The sequence below is a fragment of the Diachasmimorpha longicaudata genome, chromosome 15 (assembly GCF_034640455.1).
Source record: "Diachasmimorpha longicaudata isolate KC_UGA_2023 chromosome 15, iyDiaLong2, whole genome shotgun sequence".
In the NCBI taxonomy this organism is placed as follows: Eukaryota; Metazoa; Arthropoda; class Insecta; order Hymenoptera; family Braconidae; genus Diachasmimorpha; species Diachasmimorpha longicaudata.
The window spans coordinates 5,439,772-5,454,354 of record NC_087239.1 but is presented as its reverse complement, the minus strand read 5'-3'; the positions used below and the strand labels follow the sequence as shown (position 1 = coordinate 5,454,354).

Sequence of the window (14,583 nt, the reverse complement as noted above, 5' to 3'; positions counted from 1 at the left end):
GAAAATTCAGTTGATAGAGAAGAGATTCTAGTTATTCACGTATCAACTCTCATCGCTATCCCATCTTCCTCGTCTCTGGTAGCCTTTCTCTATTAATCTATCTCATTCTCTCGTGTACGAGCCAACGGAGTCACGAGGATTACAATGGCAGAGTTTGAAATGCAAATCGTCAAGTTTATGCCGGGACTTCCATAATTACAGAAGTGACGTTGGTATATGCCTGTTACCCTCTATAATGCAGCGAGTACGCTGTATACCGAAATGCAATTGTAAACTGTGTTTCAACATATGGAACATTTGTACGAAATAGGGGGAGAAACCACAACTCTCTCCGCTTACAATCTACGTCCATTCGTCAAGAGTCTATTTGGCTCGTCATTGTTATTGTACAGAAATGTCGTGTGAGCAGTTTAACGTCGATTTAACAACTTCACGCGTCATAACGATAATGTTTTTTAATTGTTTGTTTATTGAGTTGTCGTGGGTGGTTGATGGTTTTAATCAGTCAATTATGGAAATAATTGAATATTTTATTGATTTTATTGTTGGATAAATCACGGGGAATTATGGATGAGAATAATCTACTGAAAGTATCTAGTCGTCCAGTTGTGGCGATTAACCGAGCCATATATTTAAATCTTTACGACTGTGATAATGTGATAATTTTAGCCGTGTTATGGAGACTATTTCAAGCAGCTCAATGAATTTTTCCACCATTTTATTTAATTCCACTTGAATTTTAATGCCGAGAGAAATACACAATAAATATTCTGGATTAAATGAAATAAGTCGGGAAACTATTGTGAAATCGTGAGATTTTTTTGCACTGAAGGTCTTGCGAATTTCATTAAAAATTAAAATAAAATTATTTTTTCGAGACAAAAATTTGGGCTTTCTAGGACTATTCTTCCTCCTGAAAAAAAAATCCTTTTGAGTACCTCAATTAGGATGAAATCATCGGGCATCGGTGAACTTGAAAGAGCCTACACTGATCCCAAAGTGAAAAAAAAAGAATTAAAAAAAAAGCGGTAAAATACAAGGTAGAATACGTATGGTGAATGGAGAGGTAGGCCGAGGGAATGTAATGACAGGCATGGTGGAACGTGACTAATGAAAAACACCAAGGATGACAGTGGAGAAAATAATGAAGGGAAGTAAATGAAAGAAACTACGAAAAACGAAAGAAAAAAAAACAGGAAACGAGTACTCATACAGACTAAATGAGTAAATCCCCTCCAAATGATTTCTTCAATTTTCAACAAATGTTTCTCCACACACTAGATAACCGAAAAAAAAATAATAATTCACCGCACATCCCCCTCCCACAACGCGGATAATTTTTCATTCTGGTAAACAGAATTTTAAAATGAGATACCGAGTAATTTGAGCGAAAGGAGGACAAGGCCTGACGGTGAAAAGATGAAGACGAGAAAATAAATGAAAAATATGAGAAAAACATTGCCGAGACATCTCGCGAGATTCACGAAACACAGCGGTTGTGTCAGGTGTGGGGAATTTGGTAGATAAATGTTGCGATAAAACCTGGTGATTTAAACAAGACGTACACTGTTAAATTTTTCAGCAGTAAAAAAGGAGAAAAATCCATAATTTACATGAAATTTTAACTGAAAATGAATATTTACATCGCGTGGTTTACCGTACGATTTTTTTAAACTTTTAAAATTCCCGGGAATTGAAAAAACATATTGGGAATCCAGAATTCAAGGTGAAATTTACCTGAATTATCCGAGATAGTCCTGGAATAATTGAAGCGATATTTAAACCTCTCCTGGATTTTCTTATAAAATTTTTAAATCCGCAATCACAAAAATCCTTCAAATTCCATTAAAATCCTCGATAAAAGTGAACTAAAAATCATCAAAAATCACCCATAAATATCACTGAGCTATTTCTAACAAAGTATATTCTCCAGTACCTATCCGTACCCAACTCCCAACATTATGTGCGTTCTGTACACTTTAACGACTCTTTCACGAGTGTAGGTGTGCCCTCGTACCATATTTTTCTTTTTACTATCAAAAACAACAGCGAAGCAAAAAGTCACGATTTCGTAAGGTTTTCGTTTGACGACGGAATTTATGCCTCGGTTTATACTGATTTTTACACTGATGTTAAAAATTTATAAGCCGGCAAATACTGGGCTTTCAATAGTAGTTTATCGATTTTTACAACTTCTCGTCATTTTTAGCCGTCGGTTGGATCGTTAGAACAACTCATACACCACCACACACTTGCAATATACCATACACACCAGTCACTCGTCTCAAACTCCCCTGCGACTCATTTTTATTCGTCATTTACGATCATTTTACGATATGCGGTAGTTTTTACTCTTTTGAATCCACATTGCCTTTTTTCGCTACCCTCTCCCCATCCCCCATCCCCTCTCTCCATCACTCTCTCTCTCGTGCGCAATTTTATTTTAATACGTGGACATTAATTGTCCGCATTTGTGTCTGCTTAACTGTTTTATTTATTGCCATTTAAAACGAATGTTTCCAAATCCCGCGAAATCAATCAATTACGCAATCCACATGAACAGAGATCAATAACAAATAAATAAATTTTTTTTTTCACTGGTTCATCGTGAGTTATGAGTGTGCACGTCACGTAGGCCAGGCATTGTCCAACCGGCTCCTTTGAGTGTATTCTTTTCTATATTTATTTTTCTTTTTCACCACTGTGAAGGCAGCAGCTGCTGCACTGTGCGCGCTTTGGTGCATATCCACGAAAGCAAGCAACCGGGGGGGAGAGAGAGAAAAACCCTGAGCACATGGAATGCCGTTTCCCTCCGCCTTTGACCAGATATTTGACTCCGCGAGGAGATCCGGTTCTTCGGTGCTTCCAAATAATTATCTCTGGTTGATTTTTTAAAATTTTTTGTTCACGAGAATTCGTGCGAACGGAGATAAACAAAATTTGGATAAATTAACCGGAAAGGAACGACGAAATATGGACGAGGAAATTGAGTCAGTGGAATTATTGGAGAAAATATAGTTTTTGCGCATTTGGCAGAACCGGAATTTCAAGAGGAAATTTTCCGGAATTCTGAGAGACGAAATAATTTTTTTTTTAACTTATTTGATTGAATCCCGAAATAATTACCCGATTCATGAGCATTGTAGAGGAAATATTCAGTGCTCCCCCACCCGTAACAGCGATTGGGATCGTTGTTTTGGACGAGAGTACGGGTGGCAGATATACAAGTTAAACCAGATAGAGAGAGTCACGCTGAAGACGATGGGCATTGGATAAAAAGAGAGGGCATTGAGTGGTAAAGAGCCCACGGTATCGAAGGGAGTACTCACAAGAGAGAGGAAAGGAGAAGACCTCTCGGCAGCCATGTTACTCGGCCATTCTCATGAATATATGCATGGAGCTTTGCCCGAACCACCGAGTACATACAACGATCCAGCGTTACTCACGGTAAATTATGTACGTCGGTGATAGTTAGCAAGTAACACTGTACCCGTGGTATGTAAACTACGCCTTTGACTTATATTGTTGGTGGAGAGCTTTATTCGATTTCTTCCTGTTTACATTCATAAGTGTTATTATTTTCCGATACCATGAATTACGAAAATAAATTTTCATTATCCATATTTAAGTTAATGAAATGATAATGAATAAAGCAGAGAATCAACATTTGCATCTCGCCTCCTCGAAATTATTAAATTCGTGACCGCTGACAAACCCCAAAAAAAAATAAATAAAAAATCCCCTAAACCGCTTACCCCGGAGCATTGAAATGGCTCTTAAATCCGGTTTAGCGGTTGGTATCCATCTTCTTTTTTTTTTCCCCCCATCGAGGTATAACGGCAAGAGGAAATAGAAATAGCATATCTGGCTTCGCTAATTACGAACCAATTACAGTTCTCCGGTTGCCGCGTTACGTGCAATCACGTTGCAGCTCTCCGCATCCACCGCACAGTTGACAGATTTAATTCGTGATAATTTTTCATATTCATCAAACGACAGGAAGAGTTGCTCGCATCACCGATTGATAGAGTTCCTAGATCATCAAAAAATTCAATCTGACATGATTTTATCCAAAAATAATGAGAGACCGGTTTTAGAGGCAGCTGTGGCCCACCGAATGATCTCTCCAAAGTGCCTTTGGAGATGGCTTTTGCAACGTCCAACACATTCACACACATATCAAATACTGGCCAGGGATGTAACAGCTGTTGGCTCGCACAGTTAATCCATCACGTAGAAGTGTACGACGGTGTGGTAGCAACACGAGAAGAAAAAGCGATTGAGTCGAGAAAGAGAAGTAGAAGAATGAGAGGGCGGAGATGACGACTGAAGCGAGAGAAAGACCTGGTGGCTTTCTGACGACATTGCTTGAGGAAATAATCCACTAGTATTAATCCATCATGTGAACTATGTTGGGGAGAAGTGGGAGGAATACCTTATAAGACATTCACTCATGTACGAATTGTTCTACTCCATTTCAATTGACTAATGAGACAAAATTATCTCCCTCTGAGTGAGTGAAAAATCGACTGCTCAGAAAATATCTAATTATTTAATTATTTTTAGCAATTGGAATCATCCACTGGGAGAATTTAAATTACTACTTTATCACCAAGTGTATCGTGCTCCAACGACGAATTAATCCCAATGATTTTATCCCCAGGAGTTGAGATATCACCAGCAACAAATTAGTTTTCTGATATTATGTCAATATTTCTCTCAGCACGATATCTAGTTACGATCGAATGAAAATAAACGTAACTATTGATTATCCTTATATTCCCAGTGATTCGTAAAAAGTGTCGGCAAAGTTTACTCAACAATTACCGTGCAATCGCAACAATTCCACCATCGTCAACCAGTGAGAAAAATAAAAAAAATATTGAGAGGCAAAACACAAATGAAACTAAAAACAAGGTCATCATGAAGACTCGTCTTTGTTACCCGAGAAGGCATTACAGCAATCAACTTTAATGGAAGCAATAAAATGCAGGTGGCAGTGGCACGCATTCTCAACTGTATCCTCACCAAAGTACCCACGAGTTGTAGAAAATACTTGGACATTGGTGATGATACTTGTGTGAGTGAGGAAACAAGGGTTCAATGGCGTCTCCCTGGATCTATCTGAATCCATTTTGATGTTGCGCCGACGCTTTATCACAACGCGAGAGCTTTTATTTACTTCTCCCCAACATTTTCATCCCGAATGGGTGAAAGAAAAAATATTTGCAAAATCTATTTCAGTTCTCGCGAATTTTAACCACTCAATTTCTCTCTCTGTATCGTAATAAATCTCATCCCAGCAATTTCTATGCTCTTATTGTCATAATCTCATCATAATAAACCATCATCACAGCTTCCTGCAATAAAAACTACCATTTACCCAAGCAATTGATTCACTCACACCGATGAGAATTTTCAATTAACATTTCAATTGAAAATCAGAGAGAACATTGATTTCACTTCTCATTCTTAATTCATGAAAATCGATCCTCCCGTTGGGGCTATTAAATAAACCACAACTGAAATGGAGATATCTTCGAATCGATATCGATGCTGTCATTGATCCAAATAATGACAATTTAACGTGCGATTTGTATAAATAAACACATCGTTCGTTTAATACACCAGTCACAGACAGTTTATAAACGGACATATCAATCGTTACAAATAAACTTTGTGACATTATAAGCACCGAGAGTTTATTTCTGGATCGTTAAATTGTCGGTGGCTAGTATTACGTAATTTAGATTGTGTTACATGCTCATATGAGGTACATAAATTATTAACTGCCGTGGAAATGAATTTTTTAATGAATCTATATTCACCTCATTTCAGCCACGAGTAAAAATTGGTTGGAAAATATTACAGACATTAATTTTTTTTCCTCGAGCTATTTCAGCCAAAAATTCATATTTGTCTGTTTCAATTTGTTTTTTCTTCATCCAAGACGTGGAGTGTCCATTCACTCACAATGAAAGAACGAATAATGAGAGTGATAGCTCGATTGTGTCTCTCAGCCCCTAGACCTCAATAAAAATAAGACAGATACGTCAAGAATGATAAAGTATTTTCAAATTTTTCTATTCACATAATCTGATGCTTTCGAAATTCTCTTATCAATTCATGACTTCCCGAATCTTCAGCTCCTCTAGAACATTATCTCCCTGTACTTCATCGGCTAATGGATATTTTCACATTGAAATTCAAATGAGCATTGCCCACAGTCGACGACAAACACACCAAAGTGGCTGTTCATTTTGATGTACATGTGTTTGAGTTTGCGTTTTGAATGCATTTACGAGCGTCAACTTTAATGGTATTACGTATCTGTCCAGGTGAATTTGATTTTAAAGTGAAATACAATTGTATATTTCATCCATATATACAGTGGTGTAGAGAGTATCCAACCAGTCAACGTGTACCAACGAGGAATATTGATTCACTGAGCTGCGCCATCTGCCAGCAAAACGTATCCGTGAATTCAACAAGCGTAACAACAAAGCCAATGCATCTGTAGCATTTATAGATTGTTCAGTTTCACAAGAACATGATGCACGGGGTGAACGGATCATATTTGTTTCATCGATTGTCAGACTGCATATTTTATTGAATTTTTTTTTTTTGTTATTGACGAGGGAAATTTGTGTCCTTCAGGAATGCTATGCAGCACCAGTCGACTTTTTTTTTATTAGAAGGGATTCAGGATTATTTATCGAGGTTATAGATATTCGATTCTGCAGGTAGAAATACCCGAGAAAAATTACCTATATTTTCAGCCAATTCAGGGCGAAATGTAGTTGAGGAAAAAATTCATAAAAATTATAGGGAATTTTTATGGTATATTTCTCCCCTCCCGCTCCTGTTTCCGAGAATTGTTTCATAATTTCGAAAAATTCTAATGTAATTTCACGACCAAAAAATACAAATGTAATTTACCTCATGAAGAATTCATTGATTCGTATTTAATAACTCCCCAGGCGCCTCTAATGTGCCTGAACGTGAGAACTCAAACGAAACCTGGAAATTCCGTTAATAACAAGGTGATAAATACCCCGAGTACTGGCATTCAAACCTCACTGATTGGATCGGTGAGAAAATTAAACAAACGAGCCGGACACTTTCAGGCTGAGGCTTGCGTGTTAACTATGAAAAATCGATGTTCCCTTGCCAAGTCGTGCATGTAATAATCCCCCATCTTATACGGCTGCTTTTGTTCAAGCCGATATTTAATAAAAACAAAACTGAATACAGATGCCATTGACTTGCTGAATAGCAAATTATTTTCCCCCGAACGATGAGAGCAGAGAAAAAAAAAATTCAAGGAAAAAAGTGGATACAATTAAATCTCTTATCTCAAAGTAAGTTTCATTCAACGAAATTCACACCGCAAGGAGGAGAGGGTGAAAAAGAAAAAAAAAAAAAGTGATGAAAAATAGTACCAAGTTTTTACACCACAGGTAGAGGTATATGGGGAGAGCCTCCCAAGAGTGCCTGCGGCCTCTCCTCGTTAATCGTTCAAACCGCCACGCTAATTACCTGCGCCAGAGGCACTTGGCGGCCAGATAAAAGGTGCTCTAACTATATCCATTTCTCGGGTATAACGAAGAAGCGATGGATAAAGAGAACTGAGAGAAATGCCAAGTGTCGACGTGTGTATTATACATTTTCTGAATATTCTAGGACAATAAATTCTGCAAAAGCCGAGAGAAATATTGCATAGAAATAACAATAATTGTCCACTAAAAATTTATTCAAAGGACATCATCATGTCTTCCCGAACATTATAAATTTTCATTGGACAAAGACATGAGCTAATCACCCACATTCACTCGATAAGACCAGGGCCATAATTGTTCGTAAGGAATTTACCCGGAAGACATAAACTAATCAAGTTTTAGTGGAAATATTTAGTCAACAAATCAATTGATTCAATACAACAAAAATTCGAAGAGATTTCACATCAAATTTCCCTTCTTTTTCCAGATTAAATGGAAGAGATGAATTTCAATAATTAATTAATTTGTAAAAAATCGGAGTATAACTTTCTCCAGTCATTTTACAAACGGCATTAACCGTTGATTTTTTCATCCGATTGTTCTATTTATTCTTTCCTTACTCCCGAATTGCTTTTGTGAATATACCTCTCGTGCAAGTCGCTGAAGTGCGATGTTTATCAGCGGTGATGGCGTGCATCAGTGATCAAAGAATGGTCTCACGCAAACTTCTCCTGTACACGCAACGACAATACCCTACGTCCATTTCCCCCCAGTAAGATATGAATGGGGTGTAAAAGTATCATTTTACAATTCAGAAAATAAAAAAAATTGATTTTTCGTCGTTTGTTCCCTCATTTTCCCTGAGTCTCGTCGTTTCAACTGGTTCTTTTCTTACGGAAACGGAGAGTTGGCAGAGCTCTTGGATTGTCGTTTTAATTAGAGCAGCCGCTTAATTACTGTAATCGACCGACGTCGTATTTCGACCCTCCGGTGGGAGATATAATAGTACATCTGTCATTTCCTTGTATTCATCATTTTCATTTTACGTGGCCGCACTTTTTAGGGGAATTAATACACCCCCAACCCCCAACATTTTCCCCCACCTCCCCGTGACAAATTTCATCCAAAAATAGTGAAAATACTGAAAATGTTACAATCCCTTAATTTTCCCTTATGAAAAATGACCGAACGATAACGTCAGCCCTCCGAAAATACCTCCCCCTCGTCTACCACCCCCACAATCATCGGAAAAAATCTAATCACTTCATTGGATTGTTGTCAATCGATTTCCAATCATCGAAACGAAAGTTAAACATAACTCGAATATTCCGGTGTATTGAGGCTCCACTACTTTGAAGGTATCGTCCCATTATCCCCAAACGTATTCTGAAATCACTTTTGACGAATGCACGAGAATCCATTGTTGGTCGGACCGCAGTTAATTGGCATCGCCCCAACCCACCGTACCCCAATTCAATTCCATCGATAACATCACACACTCGTATTCTCATAACCCGCAAAACCATTGATAATCCAAGAATTTGTCAATTTCATCGAGAGAAGAGACATTGAAATCAACAGACAGAGGGTGAAAAAAAAAAAGGAAAAGCTACGAATATAAAAAGCTCCAGGGGCATTCCCGATGATGCTGTGCAGAATGAGTTGAAGTGGAAAGTACCGGGTAAAGGGAGGGAAAATACGTGGAGTAACGAAACCTACCCTGGCGCCATCCAACTACTCTGCACTACTACGTCTGCACCAGCTGAAGGGTGTTTGTACGTGTATTCATCCGTGTATTCGCGGGGGCGGAGACCGCAGAGTATTGATTTCAAGCCCCTGCCCTGCCATGTACGAGAGACCCCGACGGCTTTCCATTCTCTCTTCTCCCTACTCACCCCCCTTTTCCAACCCCATTTTGACTGCCTTTTCACTCCTCCTCCTCCAGTCCCCCCTAGCCACCACCCCTCCCCCCTCTCTGCCCCCCCCCCCCAATTTTACCCGCAGCATTATAGGCTGTGTGCACACACGTCACCCAGTCAGTGTGTGGGAATTAAATTGTACCCAGACAAGCACAAGCAGTTTTACTATCACCCGTTTTCTCTATCAGGGTATCTACCTAGGGCTCGTACGACTCTCCCTCGTCATCGAGCGGCCAATCAACTCCACCCGGTGGTTTACCAGTATGTATATCATTCAACTTCTCGGGGATATATTCAAAATATTAGCAGTGAAAACCGAGGGGGTAATCGATTGGAATAATAAAAATTATTGAATTCGTGTACGTTGGGTGTTTCAACGATGGGTTATGACACTCGACAATGTTTACTCATGATTAATCGTGTTTTCAAGGGTTTTTGATACTGGAGTTGGTCAATTGTCGGGTGGAAAATATTTTGATATTTGTGGAAGGGGTAATTGAGTGACGTATTGGCCCTTGGAAAAAAAAAAAGCAAATTTTCATTACGGAATTACAGGAATTAATTCGTAATTTTTAAGGCATTTGTAAGTCCGCGGTGGAACTTACAGAAGACAATTATCCGGAGAAATAATGGTAAATTGGTATGAAATGAGGGAATAATTTCGCGCAATTTGTACGATCAGGATGATTAGTTGTGTAGGATAAAGCAATTTGAATGATAGTGCTTTGAAGAAAGATTGTTGTCAAGGTAATTTGTAAGACAGTATGTTTTAACAGCAACTGGTGCATTGATTTAACCCACCGGTATGTGGGTATAAAGTCACGATTAGTAATTAGTGTTTCTGAACTCGAGTGAATATGCCAAGAACAGACAGGACAAGTTGAAATCTCTCTCGTTAGAAGCAATTAAACTCATTAGGAAAATTCTTGATTTACGATAAACCAGCCAATTGGTGGCCAAATGGGTTGATATTATGGGTAAAACTATGGTTACCCAGTTTCTTCATCAACGAGAGACTCGATGAAACACAAATTGTGTGGTTGAATTCTTAAGATCGTGTCTACAAGTATTATAACGACAATGAAAGAAAGAGTGATGTGTGCCAAGGCGAGATAAAATGACTCGAAGGTCCTACATACATAAATACAAATTGATGATACGGTTCACTGTAAGAAATTGTTTGAAATTTAAGTAGCAAATCTATTTGAATTATCCATGACTATTTGGATTTTTTTTACCGATCGTGAAACCTAGACGTCACCTTCAATTTAATTTTCCCTCTCTCAAAAATTCCAAAGGAATTATTCCATAACATTGACGGATTTATAAATAACCAAACCAATGAAATTTTCATGTAAATAATTTGTTGTAAATCTCAAGATATTTACCTTGAAATTTCAACAATTTAAATCCACGATAGATGTTATTGACGCTTACCTTTGGCTCAGTACTCGAAGTTTTTAATTTTTTTGCTGGTGGTGGACTACAGGCGGCCGTATCCATGGCCTCATCCACAGTTGTATTGAGTGTTGGTCCAGGTACAGCAGCAACTTTAGTCTGTTCCGGCTTAGCAGCAGAGCCAGCAGCTGTAGCTGATGCTGGACTCGGTGGTGGACAAGGGGCTGCTGCACTTGTTGCAGGTGGCCCAGCGCCCTGTGCCACCGGAAAACCCGTTCTCGAGCTTGGTGGTGGGCCTTGGGTCTGTTGTGGTGCTGTTGCAGCAGGAGTTGGTCCTTGAGATTGTGCAGCAGCACCAGTTGAATTTTGATTTTGCGATACTGGTCTCGCTGTACCATTCATCTCGGGTTTAGTTTGCTGAGGTCCGTGATTACTTTGTGGTTGTTTTTCGTGTTTATCCCGGGCTTTGTCCCTACGATGGCCACTTGAGCCACGTTTTGAGCCAGCCGTTGATGAGGCCTGTGGGCCAGATGCCGCTGATGCTGGTGAATGGGGCTTGGATTTGTTGGATGATGATGAGGAATTATTGCTCGTTACTTCGGCAATTGAATTTTGGGATGATGTCGACGATGAGGATGATGTCGATGATGTTGACGATGATGATGATGAATTTGATGATGAAGAATTGCCAGTACCGTCTTGGGATGATGATGTACCATTAATCTCATTGGACTTGACAATTTCGTGTTTAGCCTCGCTGGTTTTTGTACCTGGTTTAGTGCGTTTTATCTTCATTTTGAGGCCCTTGTCAACAGTGGCCGAATGTTCAACAGCCATTTTGCCGGGATTTCCGGCGTTCGTGTGTACCGCGTTAACCGCGCCGGGTTGTTGCTTACCAGTTGGACCGTTGCCCGTTGAAGTATTATTTGTATTACTGGCTGTTGTTGTATTACCACTAGTATTAGCCGAATTAACGGAATTTGTTGTATTAACTGATGATGAATTAACACCGCAGGACGGTAACGCGGTGGTGGACGACGAGCACGACAACGATAAAGAGGCTGACTGACCGTTACCACTTGAAATTATTGTTGACGATGATGAATTCTGTCCAGTCGTTGAATTCTGCTGTACCTGATGATTCTGATTTGTTGTGGCTGTTGGTGCCGAGGCAGGCGTTGAAGCCATCCCGTTTCCCGAGCTCAATTTCTCGTCCCTCGTCTTCTCTATATCAGCATCAAGGTCGATTATAAGATCGCCTATGCCAATGTCCCATTCATTGTCGTCGTACTCGAAGTTATTGGTCGCATTTGACGCGGCCGTGTCCGTTTCCCCGGCGTTAGCAGCCACTGTGCTTATTTTTTTCACCTCACGACACGTCGCTGACTTATCAAAACTCGATTTTCTAATTTGTTCCTGATAATTACCACAATCACGATTATTTTTACGCTCACATTTATTTTGAACAGTGTGATTATTACAGCTGTTACCGCTCTTATCACCGACACTTGTCGGTGTTGCTGGTATCGCCGTGCACGGCGATATTCCTTTGCGGTTTGAATTAGGGAGGCGACCGCCTATTGGCGTGGTCGCCATGCCCTTGGAACCGTTTCCCCGGCGCCCGCCAGCCTTGCCACCGACTCGACGCCTTTACTCGCCGATCCCGTATAGGATCCGATGGTTAAAGCGCTTGAACCCCGACCACCACCCACAAGACGCTCCTCGTCCATCGAACACATCACTTATCACCTATTTCTACACACCCTTGTACACCTCGTTTCCGCTACCACTCGCTCCACTATTTCTACTCCACACTCGAGATCTCTATCGCCTTTTCTTTCTTTTTTCAACTCTCCCACTCTTTCCTCTCTCCCTCTCTCTCCCTCTCTATCTTCGTTTATAATCTCTCTGAATTCCCCCTTCGATCCTTTCACGTCTTCACAATTCACCGCTTGTTTCACCACATATCACTCCCTATTTTCGACAAACGCATTTCCAATAATCATCTCTCAATATCACAGCCACAATCACCAACTCGTCATCACATACGTAATCACTCGTATCAATCCTGGCTTGTTGGACAGCCAACTATCTCCAGGATACTCCTCTCTCAGTTCCACGGTTACAAGCACCTCCGGCATTGGTCCAATTCTACAACATAAAGACAGAACAACTGGTCAGTTGATTCGTAACAGAAAATGAGAAATAGCTTTTCGTGTTCATTAATCTTATTGGGGTATGAATTGGTGATGAGGGAGAGAGCTTCATCTCTGTGCTCTCTATACGCCTTGCCAACAAATTGGTATTCCCACTTGGGTAGGAATTCGTGTCAGAGAACGATTAATTTTACCGGCAGCATTTTGGCGACAATCCAAAACACAGGCGATGCAACGAGAGAGATAGAATATTTCTGTTTCATTATCTATATCTAGGTACTTCGTTCATACCCCTGTCTCATTCTTAGTCAATTTCTAAATGTACCGTTTCATCTTGTTTAGCCGGGTGGAGTGGCATCCGATAGCTTTTCCGAAGACTAGATCATGATTCCCTATTTATTCGGGCGAAAAATCGACTATTCTATTCGATGGAATATCGTGAAATTGTCCAATCAAACGTTAATTTGATTTTAATCAATTTTTAAAACCATGTGTTCTCATTTTCCTTTATACTAATACTTTGTCAACAACTTTTGGCACACTATTATCTTCTGAGAAACTCAAGTTGGCTTGTTCCACACGATTATTGGTATCCGTCATCACCTTCGTGTGTCACGTTTCTTTGTTCGAGCCAAAAGTCGATGTGCTCGATTCAATTTCAATTGGTGAATGTTTTGTGACGAAAATAATGTTGAATGACAAATGGCACACGTGCGGAAACAAAAAGTCTCTGCTGTGAGCTTCAAATAGACGATACATTGTATTATACAATCTAATTGGATTTTAAATCGTCCTATTTTTTGATGCCATACAACAAAATTCTTTACCAGAGAAACAGTAAATTTTATTCCAAATTTCTCCTCGTACTATTCTCAAAAATGACAAATTATCACGAATTAAACTGGAATGCTTTAATGCTGTCTAATGAACAGTGTAAATCCCCAACATGTGTACGACTTTCATCGTGTTGAATCCAAGGTGTGGTGTCTGTGAATTATAAACAATACACGGTCAATGGGTGTTTGAGCATAATATTGTCACTGGTAATTTACAACTGTTGTCCCCAGCCGGTGATATCAAAGACCCCGATGTTAACGTAAATGAAGAGAGAAAATAGTGAATGTAGCTACATCGAGAGAAACTACACGAATCCCTCACCGCATACAACACGGAAGCATTTTTACGGTGGTGAAAGCACTATTTTGAAATCACTGGCAATATGTAATTCAACATAATATAATTTTAATTTTATTGTCACATTATCCATACACGGTAGGATAATATCACTTTTCCTGCTCAATGCCTGAAAATATAAGTTCATTTTCCTGGAAAAATTTATAATCTGGACAAAGTCTGTATTTTCCAAATTTATAATCCATAAAAAAACAACAATTTTTCTATTTCTCCTTGAGACACATGGAAACAGGAAAGAAACGAATCACTAGACTCGTGAGATTGAAACTGTCACAAAAGGAAAGCTGAGATGTTACAGCGGTTGTACCACTGATGCAGGAAGATACGGTATTTCCCCAGTTGGGAAGTGATTTAAATCACTCCACAGTAGTGCTAAGAGTTGGGTAGAGAACGGTAACAGGAGAGAATGGTTGAAGC

At 39.5% G+C, this 14,583-nt stretch overlaps 1 protein-coding gene and 1 long non-coding RNA gene across 11 annotated transcripts in view; one reads left to right on the top strand and one right to left on the bottom strand.

Annotated features, from left to right (window-relative positions):
- The window catches only part of LOC135169692 (zinc finger protein 608-like), a 55,001-nt gene that overhangs the window by 10,807 nt on the left and 29,611 nt on the right, over positions 1-14,583 (bottom strand). For all 10 annotated transcript variants that reach the window (XM_064134910.1, XM_064134914.1, XM_064134915.1 and 7 more), the window contains one exon: positions 10,856-12,967. In XM_064134910.1, the coding sequence (XP_063990980.1) occupies positions 10,856-12,412 (1,557 nt within the window). In that variant the 5' untranslated portion in view covers positions 12,413-12,967. The remainder of the gene's footprint in view (positions 1-10,855; positions 12,968-14,583) is intronic.
- Positions 3,913-5,304, top strand: LOC135169725 (uncharacterized). The gene is made up of 2 exons (XR_010300246.1): positions 3,913-4,455; positions 4,567-5,304. It is a non-coding gene; the product is annotated as an uncharacterized LOC135169725 (long non-coding RNA).